This window comes from Fukomys damarensis, unplaced genomic scaffold (assembly GCF_012274545.1).
Source record: "Fukomys damarensis isolate Sample0158 unplaced genomic scaffold, DMR_v1.0_HiC HiC_scaffold_23, whole genome shotgun sequence".
NCBI classification, from domain to species: domain Eukaryota; kingdom Metazoa; phylum Chordata; class Mammalia; order Rodentia; family Bathyergidae; genus Fukomys; species Fukomys damarensis.
This window is the reverse complement of record NW_022900935.1, coordinates 31905774-31930564: the sequence shown is the minus strand read 5'-3', so window position 1 is coordinate 31930564 and position 24791 is coordinate 31905774. Positions and strand designations below refer to the sequence as shown.

Below are 24791 nucleotides of genomic sequence, written 5' to 3'. Positions count from 1 at the left end.
TTTTTTTTTTTTTTTTTTTTTTTTTTTGGTACTGGGGATTGAACTCAGGACCTTGTGCTTGTGAAGCAGGCGTGGTGCCACTGTGCTAAATCCCTGGCCCACTGTGTTGCTATTTTTATACTTTATCCTTCTCTGTAGTCCTTTGTATCAAGGATGGATCAATATTATTAAATTTCTTTTTTGTTTTTTGTTTCTTGAGACAGGGTCTTGCTACTTAATGTGTAGCCCAGGCTGGCCTTGAACTTCTCAAACTTGCCACAATCCTCCTGCCTTGGCCTCCTGAGTGCTGAGATTACAGATATATGCTGTTTTATATCTCAGCTCTTTTTAAAATCTTTTTTGAAATTTCATTTCTTTTTTTTTTTTTTTGAAGACAGGATTTCACTATGTAGTTCAGACTGCCCTAGAACTCACTATGTTGCCCAGGCTGGTCTCGAACCAGCCTCTTGCCTCAGCCTCCCTAGTGCTGGGATTATAGATGTGTGCCACCATACCTGGTGAAGTTTCTGATTTTTGATCTATCAGCGAGATGGTCATACAATGTAAAAATATTAAATATTTTAACATCAGAAATAGTTGATTTTTGGGCCAGGGATTTAGCTCAGTGGCAGCTTGCCTGCCTCACAAGCGCAAGGTCCTGAGTTTGATCTCCGCTACCAAAAAATGAATAGTTAATTTTTTGTCTCTGGAATAATTTGTCTTTTTGTACGTGATTATGTTTTATATCTTGATCACTATAGTTAAGTGGAAGTTAACTATAGTTAACTATAGTTAAGGGTGATGTGGAATGTGTCAGCTGATTTGGTTATGTTATTTGATTGTGTACTTTCTTTTTTTTTCCTCCAGCAGTACAAGTTTCTGCGCTTTAGGAGATCTCTGCTCTTAATAGTTAAGCATAGTTGTATGGAATCATTGTTCCTGGTTAGAAATTTCTGCATCGTGTATTATTTTCTTGGTAAGAATTTCCACTTTTGGGAGGGAGAGGTGGGGAAGGGGATGTAAAAAGAATTGAGATGTGTTATGTGCTTGTACCAGCTCCCCAAGATGAGTGTACTCATTATGTACTGCAAACATGTAGTAATGAAAATTTAAACATTTTTCTTCCTTTTAGAATAGTGTATTATCAGTACAGAACTCAGAAATTTCAGGTTACAAAATCATTTATTATTGTGTTTGTTATAGGTATGTGATTAGCCCAGTGGATATGTTGTTTAAATTGTCAAAGAGTACTTATTCAATTAAGGGAAAATGTTATTAAAGAAATGTGGTTATGCATGTAATGAGGGACCAGGCTACATAGTAAGTTCAAGGACAGCCTTGTGCAAGGCCTTGGGTTCAATCCCCAGCACTAGGGTAGGGGAAGAACCCCTGGTAAATGTAATTAAATATGGTTAAGCCACTTAAAGAAAGGGAATTTTGTCTTGTGCTATAAGAGGGATAAATCTTGAGGTCATTATGCTCACTAAAATAACCCAATCACAAAAATAAAAATACTTATGGGAGGGCTCTAAAGTGGTCACACTCTGAGAAACACCAGGTAGAGTGGTAGTTACTGGGGGCTGAGGAAATGGGGAAGGAGAGGAATTGTTCAGTCATGCAAGATGGAAAAGTTCTGGAGATCTGTTGCTTGACAGTGTGAACCTGGTTAAGACTACTGTGTTGCACACTGAAAAGTAGTGAACAATAAAATAGGTATTCTTTTTTAAAAAAAGAAAATATTGTATGCCATTTGGCCATTTATAAGTTTGTATCTTGACGCTGATACGGCAGAAATACCTTATTCATAAGGAAACTTTCCAGTATTTATCAACATGAATTTTAAAAAGCTCGACTTACTCCTCAGCATTGTGAATAGTACAAGTTGAAAACATTTATTGTTGTCATCGCCACATAATGACATAAATCCAACATTCGAAAGTATTGGTTTTAGACTAGAACTTTTTTTAATCCTATTTTTTCCCATAAATATCACAGATAGTTCTGACTGCAAGACCCATCAACTGTGTTTACTTTTGCACTTGTAGTTTATAGAATCCATTTTTTCTGCATAGCTCTTGCTATTGTCATTCTGACAATAATGTGTTCCTGAAATGTGCCCTAAGCTGCTGCAGCTGGTCTGGATCTTGCCTAAGAGTTGTGTGTTTATGGTCACCTCATTCTTCTGTAACTCTTTTTAGATACAGTTTTCAGCATTGTTGCTTTTTTTTTGCTGTGCTTTGACCTTTTGAGGACAGTTTGTTCTTTTCCCTGTTCCTTTTTATGTTATGTCATGGATTTATCATGGGAGACAGGAGGCAGTAGACTGACATGCTTTGCTGTCTGTCTGATGAGCCAGACCAGTGGTGATGGGACTGCTTGCAGATCATGGAGCACATCTATTACCTGAGATTGATTTGTGTGCTGAAAAGGTAGAGGCTGTCTATGCTGTCACCATTGTAGCTGAAATTTCAAGTGTTGTTGGGTACTGATTTTTTTTGTTTTTTTGGTACCGGAGATTAAACTTGGGACCTTGGCACTTGTAAGGCAGGTGGCAGCACCATTGAGCTAAATCCCTGGCCCTAGTACTAATTTTTAAAATCATGCTAATTGAAATATTACATACCAGAATTGTAAAAAGCATGGGCTGTCTGTCTGTAGAAATTATTCTCTTTTCCTACCGTTCCTGTAGTAGTATAGTATTTTCCTGCCCTTCCCATAGTAGTGTAGTATTTTGCCTTAGGTTTTGGTGTCTACTATGACCTCAGTCTAAAGCATGATTAAGATATGTTTTATTAGCTTTTCATATTCACAATTTGAAATTTTTTCTCTTCAGGTTATATTCCCAAAGCTTGGATTAGCACAGCTATGGACCTTCACACAGATGAGTAAGTGATAGTTAAAAAGTCTAATTTTAGTTCTGTTGCTATCCTTAGATATCTGCTGCTTTTTAGATGCTTTGCTTAGATATAGCCTTTAAATCTCTTTTTAACAAATTGAAATAAAAACAAAGCTACAGAGGGAGACAGTGTAAGAAGAGGGTACCTCCCCCACCCCGTGCTATGTGTGGCCTAGAAGACCTGTGTGACCTCTGCCATGGGGTCAAGCTGAAGCCCAGCCTGTAATGTATTTCTCACCTGTCCTGTTTAGTTCCTGAACATTGAATGCTATAGTCAGTTGCTTCATCTGCTTTAACTGTGTCTCCTTAACAGTGCTTCAAGGTGATCCTTTTAGTACTTATTTGAAAATTTAACTATTTAAGTTTTTCTAAGAGAAAAAGTATTGAATTTATTTTGAATACTTGGTTTTGTTGTTTATTTGTTTTTAATGCCAGGGATTGAACTCAGGACCTTGCACTTGCAAGGCAGGTATGGTGCCACTGAGCTAAATCCCCAGCCCTTGAATACTCAGGGGTTTTTTTTGTTTTTTTTTTGGTACTGGGGATCGAACTCAGGTCCTTGTGCTTGCAAGGCAGGTGGCAGAACCACTGAGCTAAATCCCTGGCCCTCAAAGTTTTTATAGTATAAAATTTCAAAGTTGTATAAAAACTTTTGTCCCTGTCTTCAATCATGTAGTTATGCTCTCCAGAGATAAGCAGTGATGACCTGTATTTTTGGTTACTGTTCAATTGGTTTTATATTAAGTAAAAGTGAACTTTTTAAAATGTATGGACCATCTTCTCTTTAGCAACCCTTCAGTCTGTATGTTTTTGTTTTGATTTTGCAGTACTGGGGATTGAACCCACAGCCTTGATACTGAGCTACAACTTCAGCCCCTTTTTTGGAAACAGGGTCTGGCTAAGTTACCCAGGCTGGCTTCAAGCTTGCAACCCTCCTGCTTCCAAGGGTCTTCCAGAATGCCAGGATTATAGGCATGCACCTCCACACCTGGCTCATATGTGGTATTTTATATGCATCAGTGGTGTGGCATTCTCATTTTGCCTATGAGGCAACCAAAATTGAGCAAGGTGGCAAGCTTGTTGCCACCTTGCTCTCTGGCAACACTGGGATTACCAGTGTTACTACCTCACGTGCTTTGCACATAGATCAGGGTTTAATGTGTATTTGCCCGATAAATGTCAGTTTCCCTCAGTGTTTGTTCTTTTATTATTTATTGGTTTTTGTACCATGAGATTTTGTATCATACATGGAATTCATTGATACCAGTTTTGGGGAGTGGGAATCTTGGCATGTATGTGTATATTTAAGAGATTAGGGTAATTAAATGTATGAGGTACAATCAAAATATATGGTGAATGTTTAAATTATAAAGACTGTATTATGTTAAGGAGCACAGTTCCACTAACCTCCCTCACAGTACTCTCCCTTACTTCATAGTTGTCTCATTCTTACTTCTGAAGCACTTCTGGAAGTCTTCTTTGGTGAATATCTTTGCAAGGTGTGATAAAGAATACAATGAATACTGCTACAGAGTCAGCCAGTGAAAAGGCAGGCTTGTAAAAACATTGCGGTGTATCCTCATTCACTTCTGGATCTGGCCCTGTGTGGCTTCTGGCTCTAGCTTTTTTCCCCAAATTGAAGTGGCCATGAAAGAAAAACATTTTGAGTTGATTCAAGGCATTGGGGCCCTGGCAGTACAACTAAAGACATTCATGAAAGAGGACTCCCAGAACTGCTTCAGGAAGTGGCAAGAATGACGGGATAAGTATGTGTGAAGTGAGGGAGTTAATGGCAATGTATTTTTATAGTAATTTTTAAAAAATGTAATTATTTACCATACAGCTTGTGAATTTCAATTCCACACCTTTTGTTTTGTTTTTTTGAGACAGCATCTAGTTTTGTACTTCGGGCTGGCCTTGTCCTTACTTTGTAGAGTGCGAGTTTATGCCATGATTTCGTGGATAAGGAGCAGGAGGGTAGAATAGGTGGAGTTATTTAACTAATCACAACGCTTATTAATCAGTCAGATATTCAAGCCTGGCTTTCACAATTGCTGGTTGTATGATTGTAGGATTTGACTAGGCTAATTGATCTATTCAAGGTTTTGGTAAGATTTCACAACTTGTAGTTTTATTTAGCATTCAGTTAGTTTCTTAAATTGTTTAAAAATTCAGGTCATTGTATTAGTAGCCTGTGTCTTTAACTACTGTGAAAATTTATCAGGTAGTATATAGATAAAGCTGAAATCTGGTGCAAAAGAGGTCCTGGTCATGTTTAGTTTTTTTTATTTGTTTGTGTTTTTGTTTTTTTGTTTTTTGAGAGTGGGTCTTGCTATGTAGTTCAGGCTGGCCTTGAACTCACTATGTAGCTCAGGCTAACCTTGAACTCATGGTGATTCTCTTTCCTCAGTCTCCCAAGTTCTGGGATTATAGGCATGTATCACCATGGCTGGTGTGATTAATGTTTTTTAAGTATTAAACTACAAAACAATAGTAATAAGCTTGCAACCAGCCTAAGTGGTTAGGCTTACAGGCTTGGCTCATTCTCCACAATAAATGACAGAGAAAATTTGGAACACAAGAAATTAATTATAGGGCCTTTGTAGGCCTATGTTTCCTCTTAGTCTGCCTTTTGTACCTACTGAGAAAGTATTAGGACAAGGTCTCCATAAGGATACAAAAGAAGAGGAATCTATAACATTGTTATTTAGAAATAGGATTTCTCAGTGTGGAGTCCAAAAACTGTTAAATTCTTAGATTGTATTTTCTTCATGAGATTAAACAATGCTTTCTGTTTTCATAGGCAGTCTCATAGACCCCTCGACACAATAAGTGGTCTCTTCAATCTTTCATTACTCTACCATGTCTGGCTCTGTGGTGTCTTCCTCCTGATGACTTGGTACATCACATGGATACTCTTCAAAATCTATTCCACAGAGGTTAGCATTGAGTTTTTTTTTGTTAATACTTTTGTGTTTCCAAGTGCACAAATTGACTTTTAATAGAGCACTGATCAGTATGCTGTGCCTAAAGCCACTTCAGTAAGTTGGATTTCAGTCTCTTCCGAGACTTTATTAGAGGCGTATCATCTATGCTCATCATTTGCTTTGTATTTTTTTTCCCCCAAGGAACATCATTGGTGCTCACTTAATTTTTGGATATTAAGCTAAATGGTACATACTTATGCTTTATTTACAGTCTAATTCACTCCTGGAGCCTTCTGTCTCTTTATTAAGTACATAGTGAATGGGCCTGAATTTTTAATTAATTTTGTATCCAATCGACATAGATGCTATTAACATATTTAAGTATGACAATAAAATATGTTTCCTGAAGGAAAGTTTTAAAATCTATCCTGAAGAAATGATTTTGAAAATTGAAATGATCTTCTGAATAATTCCCACGCAAGTTTTAAGGCAGGAATTATGTTGTTTTTAATCATCCAGTTATTTATCTTAGAAAATGCATATTTCTCTTTCGTGTTACAATCTCAGTAGGCTTGTATTTTTTCAATGGCTTTGGAAAATATTTGTTTCAGAAATTTGCTTTTTTTGAAAATTAGAGCCTAATAAAATTAGGACAGTAACCTTGTTAAGATACTGTGTTTGGGTTTATATAACTATAACCTGTTTTTTGAAGGGATATTAAAGATACTAATTTGGTTATATTGTCTCCTTTTGTAATTATAGTTATTGCTTTTTTGGGGGGGGGGTTGTTTTTGAGACAGGGTCTCACTGTGTAGTTGAGACTGACCTGGAACTCATTATGTAACCCAGGCTGGTCTCAAACTCACAGCGATCCTCCTGCCTCAGCCTCCTGAGTGCTGGGATTACAGGCGTGTGCCACCATGCCCGGCTAGTTATTGCTTTCTTAATGAATATAACAAAGTCATAAAAATAATTATTTTTATATTCTTTATATTTGATCATACATGATAGGCTCACGTGTTTCCTGTTCAACCACCATTTGTGGAAGAGTCAGAGGAATGCCTCCCAAAAGTTTTAAACAGTAATCCTCCCCTCATCATAAAGGTACCAGAGCTTTGCATTTTGTATATTTACAGTCATCTACAACTTAGCTTACAGAGTAGACTTAATATTTAGGAATTTAGATACAGTTTTTGAGGATCTGCAGTATTCTAGTACTGGTGTTATAAAAATCACCCTGCTGATGCTGTTTTTCAGTTTTTCTTCCAAGTGACTAAAATGCAAGTGTAAAGTGTACCGTGCATCTACAGCCTAGTGATTTTTTTTTTTTTTTTTTGAAATGGGGTGTCACTGTGTGGCACACAGATTGGTCTTGAACTCCTAGCCCCCTGAGTAGCTGGGACTACAAGGATGTAACACTGTGCCCAGCTAAGCAAGCTAATTCTGTGTTAGAAAAGTTACAAAATACTTTCAACTGTAAAATACATTGCTGTCTAACTGTTCAGGGAACCAAAGCAAAAACCCTTGATTTTTTTAATCACTGGATCAAATTGTGTTTCTATTTATGTTGTATTTTTTGGCTTTTATGATCAAAGGTGATACTGCTTGGAAGTATGTATATATTTAGTGAACTCTCTTTAAATATGAATTACTGATAATGATTCTAAAACATATTATAATCAGGAGTTTAAAGAAGTTGCAGTAAGTTTACAAATCAATCAATTGAGAATAAATTGTTTTGCTTTTGAAATTTTAAAGTAGAGCTACATGTGTCATCCTGTTAAAGAATCGTAGTTCTTTAAAAAGAATGAAAAGAACTCAGGTTAGAATGGTTAGAAGTCAGAGGTTTGATTATATTCTAAAGAAGTTATAAACAAATAAACTACTGAGGCTCTAATTGCTTTTAAATATCAGTTGTGATTGATTTGTTAGATAAACTTAGAAATATCAGTTACTCATTTGGTTACTACCAAGTCTTTATTTAGTGGACAAGAGTCTGTCACTGCTCATTGTGTGGGGAGGAATAATGAATGAGACCTAGCACAGCCTACTAGAAAGGCAGACACACAGATAATCAAAACTCACTATGGCAAGTGGGACAGATAGAAGAAAAGTTCACTTGAGGGGTGATACTTTGAAGGATGAGTAAAGAGGTTGCCAGGGGATAAAAAGGAAGGATTTCAGTGAAAAAGCAACAGATATGTGTCCCATGAGTGTGGAACGCTGAATTTGGATGTGTTCCCTTTTCTTAAGGGTCTCAGGTTTTAGAGGGTGGAACTAGGTCAAAACCAGTAAACAGGCTCTGCAGTGCATTATGCTAAGCACCACAGTCCAGAGCTGTGTGTGTCTGTCTGTGTTTTCATGAGGGAGGCCAAGCAAATTTCCAGAGGAAGTGATGTTTCAGTTCCCACCACAGAGGTAGGAAAGAACACACAGAGTTCTGTAGTTCTTGTGTCTAGCTGGAGCCTGCTATGGATTGGGAGGGAAGAGACAGGAAAGTTTTGGAAGTCTAGGAAGGAAGGCTGTGGTTCTGAAATACATCTTTCATGAAAAAGTCCATCTGATTTTCCTTTAGTTATGTAGCCTGATTCATAAATTAGGTTTTGTTTGGATATTTTAAAAAATTAAATAATGTGTATTGTTTTCCCCCTTTTAGTATTTAGCCTTGCAAGACCTGATGTTGCTTTCTCAATATTCCTCTTCTCGAAGACAAGAAGTTTTTAGCCTTAGCCAACCAGGTATTGCTAAAATTAATAGTACTGATTAGGCATGTGTGTGCAGAAAGTGCTTTGGTGAGAGATGTAGTTAATTAAATATCACATCAGTGGTAAATGAATTATTGATTTAAGTCATATAACATCTTAAGTGTTTGGCTTGCTCTGGGTAGAATTTATGTCACTAGGAAAAGTATTTATTTTTAAATTTTTATTTCCTTTAGCTTCCTCAATACCTTGATTTAAAGAAATTATGTAGTAGATTGATAGTTTTAGAGCAGAACTGTATGGTTTAAGAATCAAGAAGTTAAAAAAAAAAAAAAGAATCCTGAAAGTTTTAATGCTACACTGAGTTTTAAAAGTAAGATAATCTGGCCAGGCGTAATAGTGCATGCCTGTCAACCCAGCATTTGAGGCTGAGACAGGAAGATTGCCATGAGTTCAAGGCCATCCTGGGCTGCATAGTGAGTTCAAGGCCAGTCTGAACTACACAGCAAAGCCCTGTGTCAAAAAACCAAAGAAAGGCAGTCTAATCCTTAGATGAGAAACCTAAATTTTAAAGAGAGTAAGGGACTTAAAGTAAATGTCAATAGTGGGAGTAAGAATTCCGCTCCCAAGTACAGAGCTCTTGCCTTGCTTTTGCTTGCTTGCTTGCTTGCTTGCTTATTTATTTATTTATAGTACTGGGGGTCAACTCAGGTCCTGCTGCTTGCGAGGAAGGCAGTGTTTTTATTTTAGAGACAAAGACTTACTGTGTCAACACCCAGGCTAGCGTTGAGCTCATGGTCTTTCTGCTTCAGCCTCCCAAGTTCTGGGATTATAGGCAGGTGCCACCATGCTTAGCTTCTGACTTCCTTTTAAAAAAACAAACTAAGAACAAATTGCATTTGTTGGTAACCCAGGGATGCTCTTGGCAACCCTGACACACTTCTCCACTGCTGCTTGCCAAGCTGTTCAAGACTGATATTGCCAGGGCTCTGTCTTGTTCCTACAGGGGAAACAGTGGCTGCCAGTGGAGAACAGAGAACCTAGGTAGCTTTCCCTCCTCTTCCTAATTATCTCTGTTTTGCCAAACTTGCCAATGCCCAGATTGTTAAAAAAACAAAAACAAAAAACACCCTGCTACAATTAAATATAGTATGGAAATGAAAACCAGTTATAAAATATAATTGATTGGAGTCACTCTGAATTTTGTATGAGAAATACAGAGTTGACTGGAAGATAAACTGTAACAATACTTTTCTGTCACACTTGGATTTTCCTGTGCTGTGCCAATGAGTATTCATTCAAAGGCATGTTATGTAAATTTAATGGGAGTCTTGCACAGTTCCTAGAGGTTGTGAGCAATATACAGTGTCATAAGGCATACTGATGGCATATTATGTTTGTGTGTTTGCAGGTTAAGGGATATTTCTCTTGAGTTACGAAAGGGGGAAGTATTTAAGGAGAGTTCCAAATATAGAGGGAGTGGTTGACATACAAAATGGGGAAACCAGCTTTCAGTAGCCTTCTGTTACTCAATATATATTGAATCTTGCTTGATTTTTACATAACTGTAGAGCAAAAGTTTTAGAAAATCAAAAGATAGCTCAGGAGGCTAAGGCAGGAAGATCATAAATTTGTGGCCTACCTGGGCAACTTAGTGAGACCCGTCTCAAAATTAAAAAGGGCTGTAGATGTGACTCAGTGGTAGAGTACTCGTCTGTCATGTATGAGGTCCTAGGTTCAGTCTGCAGTACTGGTGGAAAGAAGGAAAATAGATTCTAAAGACATTGAGAAGAGAATTTTAAAAAAGTGGGGGAAGTCATTAGTTTAGTTGAATAGTAAGATGTATGAACAGTATGTAAACTCCTAAGTATAAAGCATGATAATGAACAGTGAGTCTCTCCTAGCTATGTAGTAGCAAATACTGGCCAGTGGACACAGTTATACCCACCCTGTGTGACATAGATTTAAGACCTCCAGTGGATGTCTAACACTGATTAGTACTGAATCTTAAATGTACTTTTTTTCCCCAATATGTACATATCTATGATAAAATTTATAAATTTTGAGTCACAGTAAGAAATTAACAATAAGAAAATAGAACAGTTATAACAATCTGCTGTAATAAAATTGCTGGTGTCATTACTCTTGTGCCAGGCCCATTAGTGAGTAAAATAAGGGATATTTTGACACAAGCACTGCGATGCCATGACAGCTGATCTGATAACAGCTGGCTGCCGCGTGATTGGCAGGCAGGTAGGTAATGTGTACCGTGAGAACTTCAAGGGAAGGGATGACTGCCGTTCCAGGGGTCAGCTGGCACAGGGTGGCCCTGGACTCCATCACACTACGTAGAACGATGTGCAGTTTAAAGCTCATGAATTACTCACTTCTGAAGTTTTCCATTTGATACTTTTGGACCAAGGATGAGCATGGGTAACTGAAACTGGAGAGCTACACTGGATAAGGAGGGCCTACTATAAATGAAAATGTGAGGAAGCAGGGAGAGTCAGACACAGGTCTCTGGGAACTATAGGGTGTAATCTCTTGGACGTCCTAGACTCTTCATCGATCACAGCCTTCTCAGTCTTTTCAGTTTTGCTAGTGAAGTAACCCTGGTCTTTCTCACTCATACCATGACCTGCTGTTTGGCTTTATTTTAGCAACTGATCTGAGAGCATTTAAGTAGTAAAATAGCAAATTTTTGCTTGTAGGCTTTTTGGAAAATTGATTCATCCAAATGTTTATTGAACTACTGGAGATAGAGCGTAAGTATACAAAGGTAGCTGAACTAGGAAAAGTGGGCCTGATGCAAAGTGTAATGTAGCATTTCTTACTGATTTCCCCTTCCCCACTTTCGAGAGGTGAATATAAGATTATTTACATTTTAAAAATTGTTGATTGGCTCTTGTAGGTGGTCACCCTCACAATTGGACAGCCATTTCAAGGGAGTGTTTGAATCTTTTAAATGATATGACTCAAAAACTAGTTTTGTACCAAGAAGCTGCTGCTACAAATGGAAGAATGTCTTCCTCATACCCAGTGGAACCTAATAAATTGGATTCTCCAGGTAACTCCTAGTGCTGCTAAGAAAAGTATACCAGGCACGATGGCAAACACCTGTAATTCCAGCAGTTGGGAGGCTGAGGCAGGAGGGTCGCCATAAAAAGGGCCAATCTGGACTACATAATGAGTTCAAGGCCAGCCTGGACTACAGAGTGAGACCTTGCCTCAGAAACTGGAAAGATGAGATACAAGGGCCGGATATTTAGCTCAGTGGTTCTACCACCTGCCTCGCAAGTGCAAATTCCATCCCTGGTACCCCCCCAATAGATACAAATTTTTGTTTGCAAATTAAACTTTAAAAATCTTTAAAAAACTAAGTCCACTGTGGCCCTGGTGTTTAAAAGATGAAGTGATGGTCATCCAATAAAAGATGACAGTACAAAGCCACATGAATCCTTACAGATGATACTGAATGCTCTTCTGGTTATAAGCAGGGACAGAGGGGAGCTGGTCCAGAGAAGAGCAGCTGAAATGATTGAGAAACCTGGGAGAAGTGCATCACACGTGTTTCAAGATATCCTAATATTTTGTCAGTGCCCCTTCCATTCTCGGGGAGGAAGCACAGGTGGAGGAGCTTGTGCTGTTTCATTACATCCTGTCAGTACAGAATGCCTATGGGTGTGAGATTGGCAAGAGAGCTTCATGTTCTCACACTGTTGGGAAGCAGACACTTGGTGAGAGCATTGAGACTCGGGGTGAAGATGGAGGAAACCTCAGAGCACAGGCTGCATCGGAGGAGTTTTGGGTCTTTGTCCTCTGTGGTTCCCAGGGGGAAATATATACCCAAAAAATGCTTGAAGTCCAAACATTTTAGACTTTTTAAATGTAACTACTTTTTTTTTTTGAGACAGGGTCTCACTATGTAGTTGAGACTGACCTGGAACTCACTATGTAGCCCAGGCTGATCTCAAACTCACAGCGATCCTCCTGCCTCAGCCTCCTGAGTGCTGGGATTACAGGCGTGTGCCACCACGCCCAGCTATTTTGTAACTACTTTTGATCTTCACAAATCACTGTATGGACCAACAAACTCATCTGTGTTTTCGAAGTCACTATTTTGGAGGGATTATGGCCTCAAAACAGATTACAGAGGAAAACAGTTTTTAGTGAGCTCATCAGTGTCAGATTTTAAAAGATGCTGGGGTGTTTCAGTTAGTGTATCCTTCAGATACTTGACAAATACTTAATGATCTCATTTATTTAACAAACATTACTGAATGCTTTCTGTGTACCAGGCACTGTGCTAGATGCCAGGGAATCACAGATGAAAAAATACTCTTGGAACTGACCTTTTAGGGCAAGGCATATAAATAACAATAAGACATAATAACTGTCCAGAAGAAGTCTAAATTGGCAAGATGTTTGATAACAAAAGGAGGCCTTCTGTGCTACAAAAAAAAGAGTTTACTCAGTGGATACGTGGAGGCCCTGTGAACTGTGAATAGGCTGTTGGCTAGTTGGAGCAAGTGAGCATAGTAGAAATATAATCCTGGGTTTGGTAGGTCACGGGTCTGGCCAAATACGGTATGCATTATTTAAAATTGTTAGTTTCTGTCATTCAACCAAGATTTGCCTGTAATTTTGAGGGATTATAGCAAAGCTTCAGTCTTAATTTTTAAAAAGATCTTATTTATTTATTTATTTTTGGTAATAGGGATTGAATTTAGGATCTTGCACTTGCAAGGCAGGCACGGTGCCACTGAGCTAAATCCTCGGCCCTTCACTCTTTTTTTTTTTTTTCTTTTTTGGTACCGGGAATCAAACTCGGGACCTTGCACTTGCCAGGTGTCTTCACTGTTAATTTTTAAAGTGATTCTTCAAAGATTTGTAATTTCTGCTAACCTTTCAAAAGTCTTGTAATGAAAATTTGGTATTTTGAGTGTTTAATTTCTTAACAGCAGTTTTATTAAGGAGATATAATCTGAGTGCAATTTGTTGTGCTTTGTGTGGTAAAGTTCCTTTATTTTTGTTAAACAGATTATAATTTAATGGTGTTATAAGCTGCTATTATTTATTTTTATTTATTGAAACATTTTAGATACATATATTGGTAACATTCATCATAGAGAATTTGTACCTGTACATGATATATCTTGCTGCTTCTCCCCCACTTCCCCTCTCCTCCCTTCAACCTCTTTCCCCTTTTTTACTTATAAGCTTTGTTTCCATTTTTTTCCTTTTTTTTTCTTGTCCTTTCCTTTCCCCTTACCCCCTACCTCATACGCCTTCTCATTTGAACATTTTCTTCCCATTTCTCAATATCTGTTACATATTTTGATCCTTATTTACACTTTCGGTTTCTCACATCAGAGAAACAATGCAGTAATTAAACACATGTGCCCAATTTATTTCACTTAAGAGTATGGTCTCAAGGTTCATCTATTTAGCTAGAAATATCTCGAGCTCATCTTTCTTATGGCAGAGTAGCATTTTACTGTATTAAAAAACTACATTGCTACAAGCACAAGGACCTGCGTTCGATCCCTGGTGCCAAAACCAAAACAAAATCAAAACTACATCTTTATTCATTGATTGATGGATATTGGGGCTCTTTCAAAGATTTAACTATTATAAATTGTGCCGCTATAAACGTGGATGTACCTATATAATTGGTATGATGCTTTTAATTCTTTTGGGAAGATATCAGAAATGCTTTTTAAAGACACTTCTACAGGTCAGGTTTATAGACATCTTGAGCACATTAACCTTTGGTGTGACTTTCATTAAGTTGAAAGAACTTTGGGGAAAATGGTAGCACCTTTTCCTTGTTTATCCTCACAGTATATAGTTTGGTATGTTTAGCCAGGTAATGGTAGAACATCCAGTAAAATTAGAGAAATTCAAATGCAGTGATTTAAGTTGCTATTTAAGAATAAATCTTGATCACTGAAAATAGCTTAGAATTAGAGAAATTGACTTTAAGATAAACAGATTCAAGGGCAAGAAAAACAAATGAGGCTATACCAGTCTATCAGAAGAAGATATGTAAAGCTCCTTGAATGATCATTGAATTGGGAAATTAAAATCTGGAGCATGGGAACACAAACCTAAATGGAAATAATCCACTGAACTTTGAATAGGAGTTAAACACAAAATTGAGATAGAGCATCTATACCATGCTGTTTGGGTCAAGTTGCTGCTTCAGCCTTGGCTCTGTTCTGTCATAGAAAAAACACCTGATACCTCCAGTCCTTTTGGAACGCCTTTTGGCTCCAGTGTGGTGAAGCGAGTGGCTGGAATTTTTGATGGAAACACCTGCTATGGGTTGCCGCAGAGTCCTCAGCTGATTAGAAGAGGACCAAGACTATGGACTTCTGTTTCTGGTGAGGTCTATTTAATTTCTAAAATTGAAATCTCATAGTTACAGGGGATCATACAGCCTAAGTTCTTACCTAACTGCTGTTGTTGTTGCTGTTTTTTCAATAGGTCAGCAAATGTCTGACTATTCTAATCATTCTCCATATACCTCTCTTAATAATGTGGAGGGTAAGACAATGAGACAGCCCAGTGTGATTTATTCATGGATTCAGAATAAACGTGAACAGGTAGGATGATATATTTATAGTATTTATATTTGTATGTAACATTAAGGTCATTAACGATCTCACACATTGAGTAATTCATGAGGAAATTTGTTGTTGATGCTTCATGTATCCACGTGGCCTATATGAAATTGCCAGTGTTTGACTGGTTTTGAGTTTCACAGATTACAGTTTCATATGATTTAACCTAATAGGGTGCCTTTTATCTGTGCATTCTTTCATTTAAGAAATATTTGAACCAGATATGGTGGCACACACCTATAGTTCCATTACTTGATAGGCTGAGGCAGGATGATTACAAATTGGAGGCCAGCTTGGGCCCTGTAGGGAGACGTGTCTCAAAAGAAAAGAAAAATGAGTTCTTTGTGTGTGCAGGGTTCTCTTTTATCATGGGGAAAAACCGAAATAAAACAAAGCCTTTACTCATGTGTTTATATCTTAGTGGGAAATAGATGAGTAAGTAAATGTATTATACTGTACTATATTTTGTTGAAATACAGAATACCATTAATTGGATTAGTGCAAGAAATATTTTAGGTACTTTGTCTCCTCTCCACCCCCCAGTACTTGCATTGAACCCAGAGCCTCACAACATGTTAGGCAAGTGTTCTACCACACAGTGACATCCCCAGCCCTATATACTATGTACTATTAAGAAAAAACTATGACATGATATTAATTGTAAAGTGTATCCTGATAGGTCATGCATCCTATAAGAAAAGAAAAATATGCTTGAAAGGGAAAAAATTTGATAATAGAACAAAATAGAACAGGGGGCTAGGGGTTTAGCACAGTGGTTCTGGCGCCTGCTTTGCAAGCACATGGACCTGAGTTCGATCCCAGTACCAAAAAAAAAAAAAAAAAAGAAAAAGAAAAATAGAACAGCTAAAGGAAACCAGTGCCTGGGGGAAAGCGTAGCATTTATATGGACTGATCAGGGAGGTCTTATTGTAAAGGTGATACTTGATCAGATGTCTGAAGAGAGGTCAGAGACAGTCAGATGCAAAGTCCCTGAGGTGGGAATGTGCTTGGCTTGATTAAGGAACTGTGGACCCCAGTGTGATTGCAGTGGAGTGAGGGAGAGGTGTAGGTGATTGATAATATTGGAGAGGTAGGAGGCACTCAGGGCTCACTGGACCATTACATTTTTTCAAGACTGGCTTTTCCTTTGTGATGAAAAACCGCTGTATAGTTTTTCACGCAAGAAAAACATGATGTAACTTACTTTTTTTTTTTTGATGCCAGGCATCGAACTGAGGCCCTTGCGCTTATGAGGCAGGCAGTGAAACCACTGAGCCAAATCCCCGGCCCCAGTAAAGCACAATAACTTACATTTTTTTAAGTGCTGCTGTAGTGTCTGGGGTAAGTCTAGACTCTCAGTAGAGTGTGGACTCTTCGTCCTGGGCAGCAGTAGAAGCAGAGACTGATCTCGTGGCTGAGCACTGAGAAAAGAAAGTGTTTTCTAGAAGAAAGACACATCAAATGCAGCCACAGGTGGCTAGGGATGCAAACAGGCTGTTTGAGGCACAAACTAAGAATAAACTGGTGCTAGAAACATGCAGGTCACTGAGTCCCTTACTGAGCCATTGGGTGCAGCGAGACAGATGACGACCTGCTTGGCATGGGCTTGGGAATTGGAGACTGCCCGAAAATCCAGGATTTTCAAGGAGTTTTGCTGCAAGCAGAGTAATGGGGTAGAGGGGCTTTAAAGGTTAAAGAAAGGTATTTTTTAAGATGGAAGAAATTATAACATATTTACTAGTTAGTAGAGAGTAACTAAAGGCATTTCTAGGCTTCAGACCCATGTGATCCTAAATGTCATAAATATTACCATATCACTTTTTGTGTAGCAACTGGATGCTGCGATCTGCTCCACCCTCTAAGTAGTCATGTGGCATTTAGGTGACGGTATATATCTTAAGTTATTTGGCTTAGCTTTCATCCTGATAGTAAGAAAATTTTGTTTCCTGGAATTGTCAACTAGTAGAAAAACACTTCATCTCTCAAAATTTTTTTTTTCTCCTTTCCTGCAGGAGACAAATACTTACTTTTGATATTAAGAGGTTAGAGGGAGCCAGGTACCATGGTACTTGCCTATAACCCCAGCTATCCAAGAGGCTAAGGCAGGAAGATTGCAAGTTTGAGGCCAGCTTGTGTAACTTAGTGTGAGATTTTTCTTAGAATAAGTGATACTTTTTTCTTTTAAAAGAGCTGGGGGTATAGCTCACTGGTAGAGTACTTGCCTAGCATATATGAAGTCCTGGCTTGGGTTCAGTCCTCAGTACTGTGGGGGAGAGAAAGGAGGTTAAAGGGGTGGGGATTTGGCTCAGTGGTTCTGCCTCCTGCCTTGTAAGTGCAAGGGCCCAAGTTCCATCCCTGGCACACACACACATACACACACACACACAAAAGAGGTTAGAGGCCAAGAACATTGTAGAAAATTAAGGAAGAACATAGTCTTACCAAGTATCATCATTTATACTAGGTATAAATCACTTAAGAATTTTTCAATTATGGTAACAATCTAGTTGAGTATTAAGTCTGATACAGGAACACAGTGCAATTTAAGTTAGATGGCTCATCTTGGTTATCTAACTTACAATACAAATGAATTTACTTACATAGGTTATTGTAAATATTATTGTTCTTTCTCTGTAAGATATGAGTTGTTTCCATATTTTTATTTAAGTTAATGTCAGGAAGAACCTGAAAATGTGAAATATATTTGAGTAGAATTAAAAATGTAAACATGTTAATTTTTGTTTGTTTTCCAACTCAGATTAAGAGTTTCTTGTCAAAACGGGTGCTGATAATGTATTTTTTCAGTAAGGTAAGAATATAAAGTTAGAGCCTTGAGAATGAGGGGAGAGAAAGTGAAAAATAGGTGAAGTAGCAGAGAGGGTCTGACTTTGAATGCTTTATAGATTAATTCCAGCAAGCCCTACATCTTTGAATAACACTTTGCTAAACCTCTGTGGGGACAGTTGTTGCTTCCCATCTCCCCACAGTGACTGCCTGGGGTTTGGCTGTGTAGTTGGCTGCTGGCAGCTTTGTGCTGATTCACAGCATCAGCTCCTTCCTGCTGCGTCACTGTTTGGAGAGTGAGCGGCCCATAGCTTTCTGATGCTTCGTGGCTCATTTCCTGCTAACATCTTTGTGGCCAGTTGCTGTTCAAAAAAAAGGTGACTGAATTAGATGACAGACATTAGATATGTGGTAGGTAGAAAGTTGTATTTCATATCACAAATGAAAGGACTTTCTGTCTTGTCTACTAGCTCTTCCACCTATAGTAGGAAATATGTCAGTTGTAGAAGCTAGAGATTGTTGTCTGTTTTCACCTGGCTATATCTGTTGTGTGTTAATCCTTTGATGACGAAAACCTTTGCCCATGTGTAGGGGAAATAATTTTTATTTTTTGTCTTTTAAATCTTAACTTGTCTCTTTCTGCAGATATTGTGGTAATATTAAATAGGCTCATATTGTACTCATTTAATGCATTCAAGTGAAAATTTATATTGACATTCTTCATTTTTATTCTTCAGGGATCATACTCTGGTGGGGAAAGAGATCTGAGTAGCCCTGGTAGAATATAGATTCACATACCAGTTATTTTGCGTTCTTGAAACTTTTTCAGAACAGTGGAAGTGGAGCTCTGCCCAACTAGTTACCTTTACTAAAAAGTAATCTGGTTTAGGCTGTCCATTACAGGAAAGTATCTTCTTTCACCAAAAGCATGAGGGGTGTCTAAAGTTTTACTTCAGGGCTTGGCTTCAGAAGGAGAGGAAGAAAACTTACCTTGAGTATTTTACATGTGTGCCATGCTCTGTCACTTAGTTTTTTTATTTGATTTTTAGTAGCATTCCCGTGAGATGTGCTTTTTGGTCCCCATTTTTCAGATCAGGGAACCTAAATCTCAGAGGTGATCAAGTAGCCTAAGGCACACAGCAAGTTAAGTTATAGAGCAGATGTTAACCAAAATTTTTTCACTTGGGAATGAATGGCTACATTTGATTCTAATTTTGTACATGGATCTGTGGTATGATGAAGAGTTGTAGACACTGTAATTTAATGTTGAGAAAAGTGATTTCTTAATAGGGTTAATCGGGTAATACCAGTACATAACCAAAACCAGCATTTACTAAATAGGCCAGTTACTTCACCCTATCTGACCAGTGGTATATTAAAGAAGGTTGAGTAGTTTTTCTTTGTGGGGGTTGAGAATAGACAATTTAAGGTAGATAATATTGCCAGGCATGATGGTGCATGCCTGTAATTCCAATATTCGGGAAGCTGAGGCAGGACTATTGCTGCAAGTTCAAGGCCAGTCTGGGCTACACAGTGAGTTCAGTGCAAGCTTAAGCCTATTTAAGGAGGTCCCATTTGAAAAAAAGAAAAAAAATTTAAGTAGTTCTATTGTAAAACACTTTTTAAACATTCTGTTATGTGATCTCTGTACTAATCTTCTGAGTTGAGTTGAGCACTTATAATTCTTATTCTAAATGAGAAACAGGCATGTACAGATTTAGAGACTTGGACAGGAGTCACACATTAAGTTAATGGCAGATTGCTCTATTGTAGTTAAATTATATTATGTAAGATTGTATTTCAGATCTAAGTCCTTGAGAGGCACCTGTGATTTTTGTTGTTGAATTGTTGTTGTTATAGTCTACATAGTTAATACAGTATTAGTTTTTGCCTAAGGGAACTTACTTTGTGTTTTTGTTTTATTTGTAGCATCCAGAGGCCTCCATTCAGGCAGTTTTTTCAGATGCCCAAATGCATATTTGGGCATTAGAAGGTGAGTGATCTTTGTGAATTGCAACTATGACTTTAGGAGGTTAAATATTGAACAATAATCCATGAGTGGTTAGTTCTAGACTTTGATCTCAATCTTTGCATTTTCAGATTTTTTGGGGGGGTGGTTTTGAGAGAGGGTCTCACTATGTAGTTGAGACTGACCTAGAACTCACTGTGTAGCCCAGGCTGGTCTCGAACTCACAATGATCCTCCTGCCTCAGCTTCCTGAGTACTGGGATTACAGGAATGCGACACCACGCCCAGCTCAGATATATTTTTATATCTTTGTTTTTATAGAGATCACTTTTCTTAGCCATTTCAGTGGATATTTTGCTTTTTTTTTGTTTTGATTGTTTGAAGTGCTGGGGATTGGTCCCAGCACCTCACAAGTCAGAGTGAAGCAGTCTACTACTGAGCTACACTCCTGCCTCTGTGGGTATTTTGATTTGGTCAAAATATTTCTTGTACATAAGCAGAGAAATTGAGCCTGAGATTCATGCTTATGTTTCTGTACTTCAAAATATATTGCTAATAAATTGCTTTTGAATTTTCCTTAATTTGCATTATATTTGAAAACTTAGCTGTTAAAGAGCTATTTCTTTTTACCATGTAGATAGTACCTTCTTAGTGCTTAAATAACACTTGAGTGAGGAGTTTCTACCATCCTGTCATGAGTATCCTCCTAAGAGTTCTCCCTGTATGCTTTGTTTTTCTTCCTAGCATCCATCATAACTCAGTATTAAATTTTTTCCCTATTAGAATTAAAGTTTTTGTCATCTTATAAATGACTACAGCAGTTAAGTACCTTTTATGTGCTTATCCCTTTTACATTTTATAATTTTATATTGTATTCTCCCCTTAATAGTTTTTTTAATATTTAGAATACTAATCTTGGATAGATGAATTACAGAGAGATTTGCCTGCTTTTGATTCACTGTCACTCTTTTCCTTTCCCCTTAGGTCTGTCTCATTTAGTAGCAGCATCATTTACGGAAGATAGGTTTGGAGTTGTCCAGACTACACTACCAGCTATTCTTAATACTTTGTTGACACTGCAAGAGGTAAGTAACCGCTGTGTTGCATGTGGATATGGTTATCCTCTTACTCCTCTGTTTTGTGTTGTTTTTTTTTTTTTCCTTTTTCCTTTTTTTTTTTTAAGACAGGATATTACTATGTAGTTATGGTGGCCTTGAATTCATTATGCAGCCTATACTGGCCTCAAACTCATGGCAATCCTCCTGCCTCAGCTTCCCAAGTGCTGGTATTACAGGCGTGTGCCTCCATGATTGGCCCTGTTTATTTCTTATATATCTTCTTTTTTGAATATTTTCCTCATTGAGTTTATTGGTTCATTTTGGATATACAGTACAGTTACATTCATTATTGGGATCTTGTATCTTATATCTTCTTTTTTGATTAACCAAATGCGTTATAAGTTAAGATAATGATACTGTTGTGACCCTTGGGAAATTATAGTCTTAGAAAATAGAAAGAGAAAAGTTTTAATCTGCTTATAAAAATTTTGTAGAAAAAGTGTTTAAACCCTGGTATTAAACAGATAAGCTAGGATGTTGGAATTCTGTTCATTGACAGGTTTGGATCCTCACAAAATTTGTAGCTACTGCAAGCAGTCTGTAGTTAAATCTCCCAGTGAAATCAGTTGTCTTGGAAAAAAAACGAAAGAAATAAGTTGTCTTGGCCACAGGGTAAAGAGATGAGGTCAGTGGATACCTTTTCCTGGCTGGATCTTATTTTGACTGCGTGTCTTTGTGGTCTGGACTCACAGAAAGGCAAAAACATAAAGCTGTGCTTCCTGGTTTCTAGTAGGCTTCCTTTCGTAGCTTCATGTTGGCAGTCCACTTTATACCACATTATACTAATTGTGTCACATGAGAGGTATGAACACTTAAGCTTGAAACATTGAAACAGAAGTTGAAGAGCGCAATTTGCTTTCTGTAGGAGATGGTGTTGAATTAGCCTGAAGAATACCACTCAGCATGTTTGGGACTTGGGAAGCTATTTAAGATATGAAGAAAAACATGCCTTATTCTTCTTTTTTTTAAAAACTCAGTTCGTTTTACCTCTTAGAAAATCTTACTTATCAAAACCAATGATTCTTTTTTGGCTTCCATTATTATTTTTGCTCACTTTCATATCATGTATGTTATTTGAGACACGTGTCCACATGAGTAGTTTTATCATTTTTGTAATTTTTTTTCGAGTACTGGGAATTGAACTGTCAGGACTTTATGCTTGCTAGACAGGTGTGGTGCCACTGAGCTACATCCCTGGGCCAGTAGTTTTATTATTTGTACTCTTTCCTGGCTACCTTTTTCTGAAAGAAACAGTGTCAGGTGTCTCTTAATGTTTGGCTTATCTAGCGTACAACAGGGTGGCCATAACTGGGGTCTTCATAATGAGATCCTCATTACAGTCTTGTTAAGTAAGCAAAGTGGAGATACTTTAGCCCTGTTTTACTGATGAGGGACAGTGTGTAGTTTAGTGATTAATGTCAGGTCTTAAGTCTCATAGGTGGCAGACTGGGAATTGTACCTAGTCTGATCACAGGGCATTAACAGTGTAGTAGACCTTAGGAAAAGCTGTAGATCAACAACATTCCTTACTCTTTTTTTTTTTTGTATCGGGATTGAACTCAGGACCTTGTGCTTTCGAGGCAGGTGGCAGAACCACCGAGCTAAATCCCTGGCCCAGCATTCCTTACGCTTCCTGAGTTTGTCTTCCATCTTGTCCTGTGATGTCCTCTACCTATCCCCACCCCCAACATATGCATAGGATTCTTTCTGGAGAAAGAATGATTCTTCCTCGGAACTTTTTGGACCATGAATTACAGTACATTTAAGACCAACAGGGGTGGGGTGTGTGTGAAACAAGATTTGTGGCACAGTACTTTCACTGTGTACAGTACATTTTGATGTTCATTCTATTTCATTAAAAAAAAAAAAGCACTGTAATCTCAGCGTTTTTGAGGATCTTCTTGGTGACAGCCTGTCTTAAAATTAAAAATAAAAAGGACTGGGAATGTACCTCAGTGGTAGAATGTCCTTGGGTTTGATCCCTACTACAAGATGAGGGTCTTGTTGAAACTCACTGAATTGATTTCACGAAGATCACACTGCCTTAGAACTATTCTTCACCAAAATGACTCTGTTCTTATGTCCCCCACGTCAAAACTCCATTTCTTCATAGTTGGCTAGAAGAAAAGCAGTCTGTTTATTTGATTGTTTTCACTCGTACCCTTGGGCAAGAAGGCAAGAATTACATATTTGTTAAAAAATCAGACCTCACCAGGCATGGTGGTGCATGCCTGTAATTCTAGTGCTCTGGGAGGCTGAGGCAGCAGGATTTCAAGTAACCCAGCTTGGGCAACTGGTAACTTAGCAAGATGCTGTCTCAAAATAAAAATGGATAGGAGTGTAGCTTAGTGTAACAGCTCTAAGTTCAATCCCCAGGGCCATTTAAAAAAAAAAAGTTCAGACCTTATTTTATTTGAAATAGAGGAGTTGGGATGGAAATTTTTTTTTTTTTTTTTTTTTTTTTTTTTTTTTTTTGTACCAGGGATCGAACTCAGGTCCTTGTGCTTTCGAGTCAGGTGGCAGAACAACTGAGCTAAATCCCTGGCCGAGGATGGAAATATTTTTGAAGGGGTCACAGGATCAAAGAAGTGAGCGAGTACTTAACTTCTGAGTATTAAAGTCCCTCCTTGAATAAAACGTATGTTGTCTGTTTTTTCCTGTCCTGCATTATAGTTGCCCTTTCTTCATAACTCTACAGTCATGAGCTTTTGCAAACTGCCTCCAAGCCTTTTTCCTGTCCCCACATCCTGAGGTTGATTGTAATGAGCAGTTCAGGATCCGCTTGGGTGATGCATCCCACACCTTGGCTGCACACTTGTTTGACTTCTTCTTGTCACCACATATTTGTATACCCTCTACCTATGTATAATCCCAGCACTCCGGGAGGCTAGGGCTGGAAGATTGTAAGGTCAGGCCCAGCCCAGCCTAGCCTGGACAGCTCAGTGACTTAGTGAGACTGTCTCAACATAAAAAATTTTTAAAAGGGCTGAGGCCGGGCCTGGTGGCACACGCCTGTAATCCCAGCACTCAGGAGGTTGAGGCAGGAGGATTGCTGTGAGTTCGAGACCAGCCTGGACTACATAGTGAGTTCCAGGTCAGTCTCAACTATACAGTGAGACCCTGTCTCAAAAAACCAAAAAGGGGCGTGGTGCTGGAGATGTAGCTCAGTGCAAAGACCCTGGGTTCAGTCACCAATAATACAACCAGCCAATTAATTTGTGACATAATATGTGCTTTTAAATTATCACATTAAATAGCAAGGACTGTTAGTCTAATAACATCATTTTGAAGTAGTAAGAGATGGTAATTGAAAGCAAGTGTAATGATAATAAAGTGATATGAAAATATTGATGATCTCTATTAGTCACAAAGTCAGAGAAATTGCTAATGGTACCTACTGTGGTTATTAATTTACATCCATGAATAAAACCTGCTGAACTTGCTGGAGATTTAGCTTAGTGGTGCCACATCGCAAGTGCAAGGTCCTGAATTCGATCCCCGGTACCAAAACAAAACATGTTGAACTTTAATTTAGAGCTTAATGAAGAGAGACATGTAATTTTTATTCCATACCTCCTGAATTTTACCCTGAAATTTGTGGGCCCAGTGTGAGGAGCCCTTGCTGTGAGCCCAGCCTGCTCATGCCCTTGTTGCTCCTGTAAAATTTCCTTGATCTTACAGATTTTTTCTGTTCTGTCCCCATGTTCATTGTCTTTCAGCTCCCTCCAGGCTCATATGTCTTTCCCTCTGCAGAGTAGACCTTTGAATCTTTTATTTCAACAGCTTTGCTA

At 38.2% G+C, this 24791-nt stretch overlaps 1 protein-coding gene across 4 annotated transcripts in view; it reads left to right on the top strand.

Annotated features, from left to right (window-relative positions):
- The window catches only part of Ndc1 (NDC1 transmembrane nucleoporin), a 50993-nt gene that overhangs the window by 15252 nt on the left and 10950 nt on the right, over positions 1 to 24791 (top strand). For 3 of the 4 annotated variants that reach the window (XM_010610360.3, XM_010610359.3, XM_010610362.3), the window contains 11 exons: positions 847 to 955; positions 2813 to 2864; positions 5679 to 5814; positions 6814 to 6906; positions 8459 to 8540; positions 11416 to 11571; positions 14735 to 14890; positions 14994 to 15112; positions 17889 to 17939; positions 19844 to 19907; positions 20867 to 20967. In XM_010610360.3, the coding sequence (XP_010608662.1) occupies positions 847 to 955; positions 2813 to 2864; positions 5679 to 5814; positions 6814 to 6906; positions 8459 to 8540; positions 11416 to 11571; positions 14735 to 14890; positions 14994 to 15112; positions 17889 to 17939; positions 19844 to 19907; positions 20867 to 20967 (1119 nt within the window). The remainder of the gene's footprint in view (positions 1 to 846; positions 956 to 2812; positions 2865 to 5678; positions 5815 to 6813; positions 6907 to 8458; positions 8541 to 11415; positions 11572 to 14734; positions 14891 to 14993; positions 15113 to 17888; positions 17940 to 19843; positions 19908 to 20866; positions 20968 to 24791) is intronic. The other variant, XM_010610361.3, reaches the window with a different exon arrangement.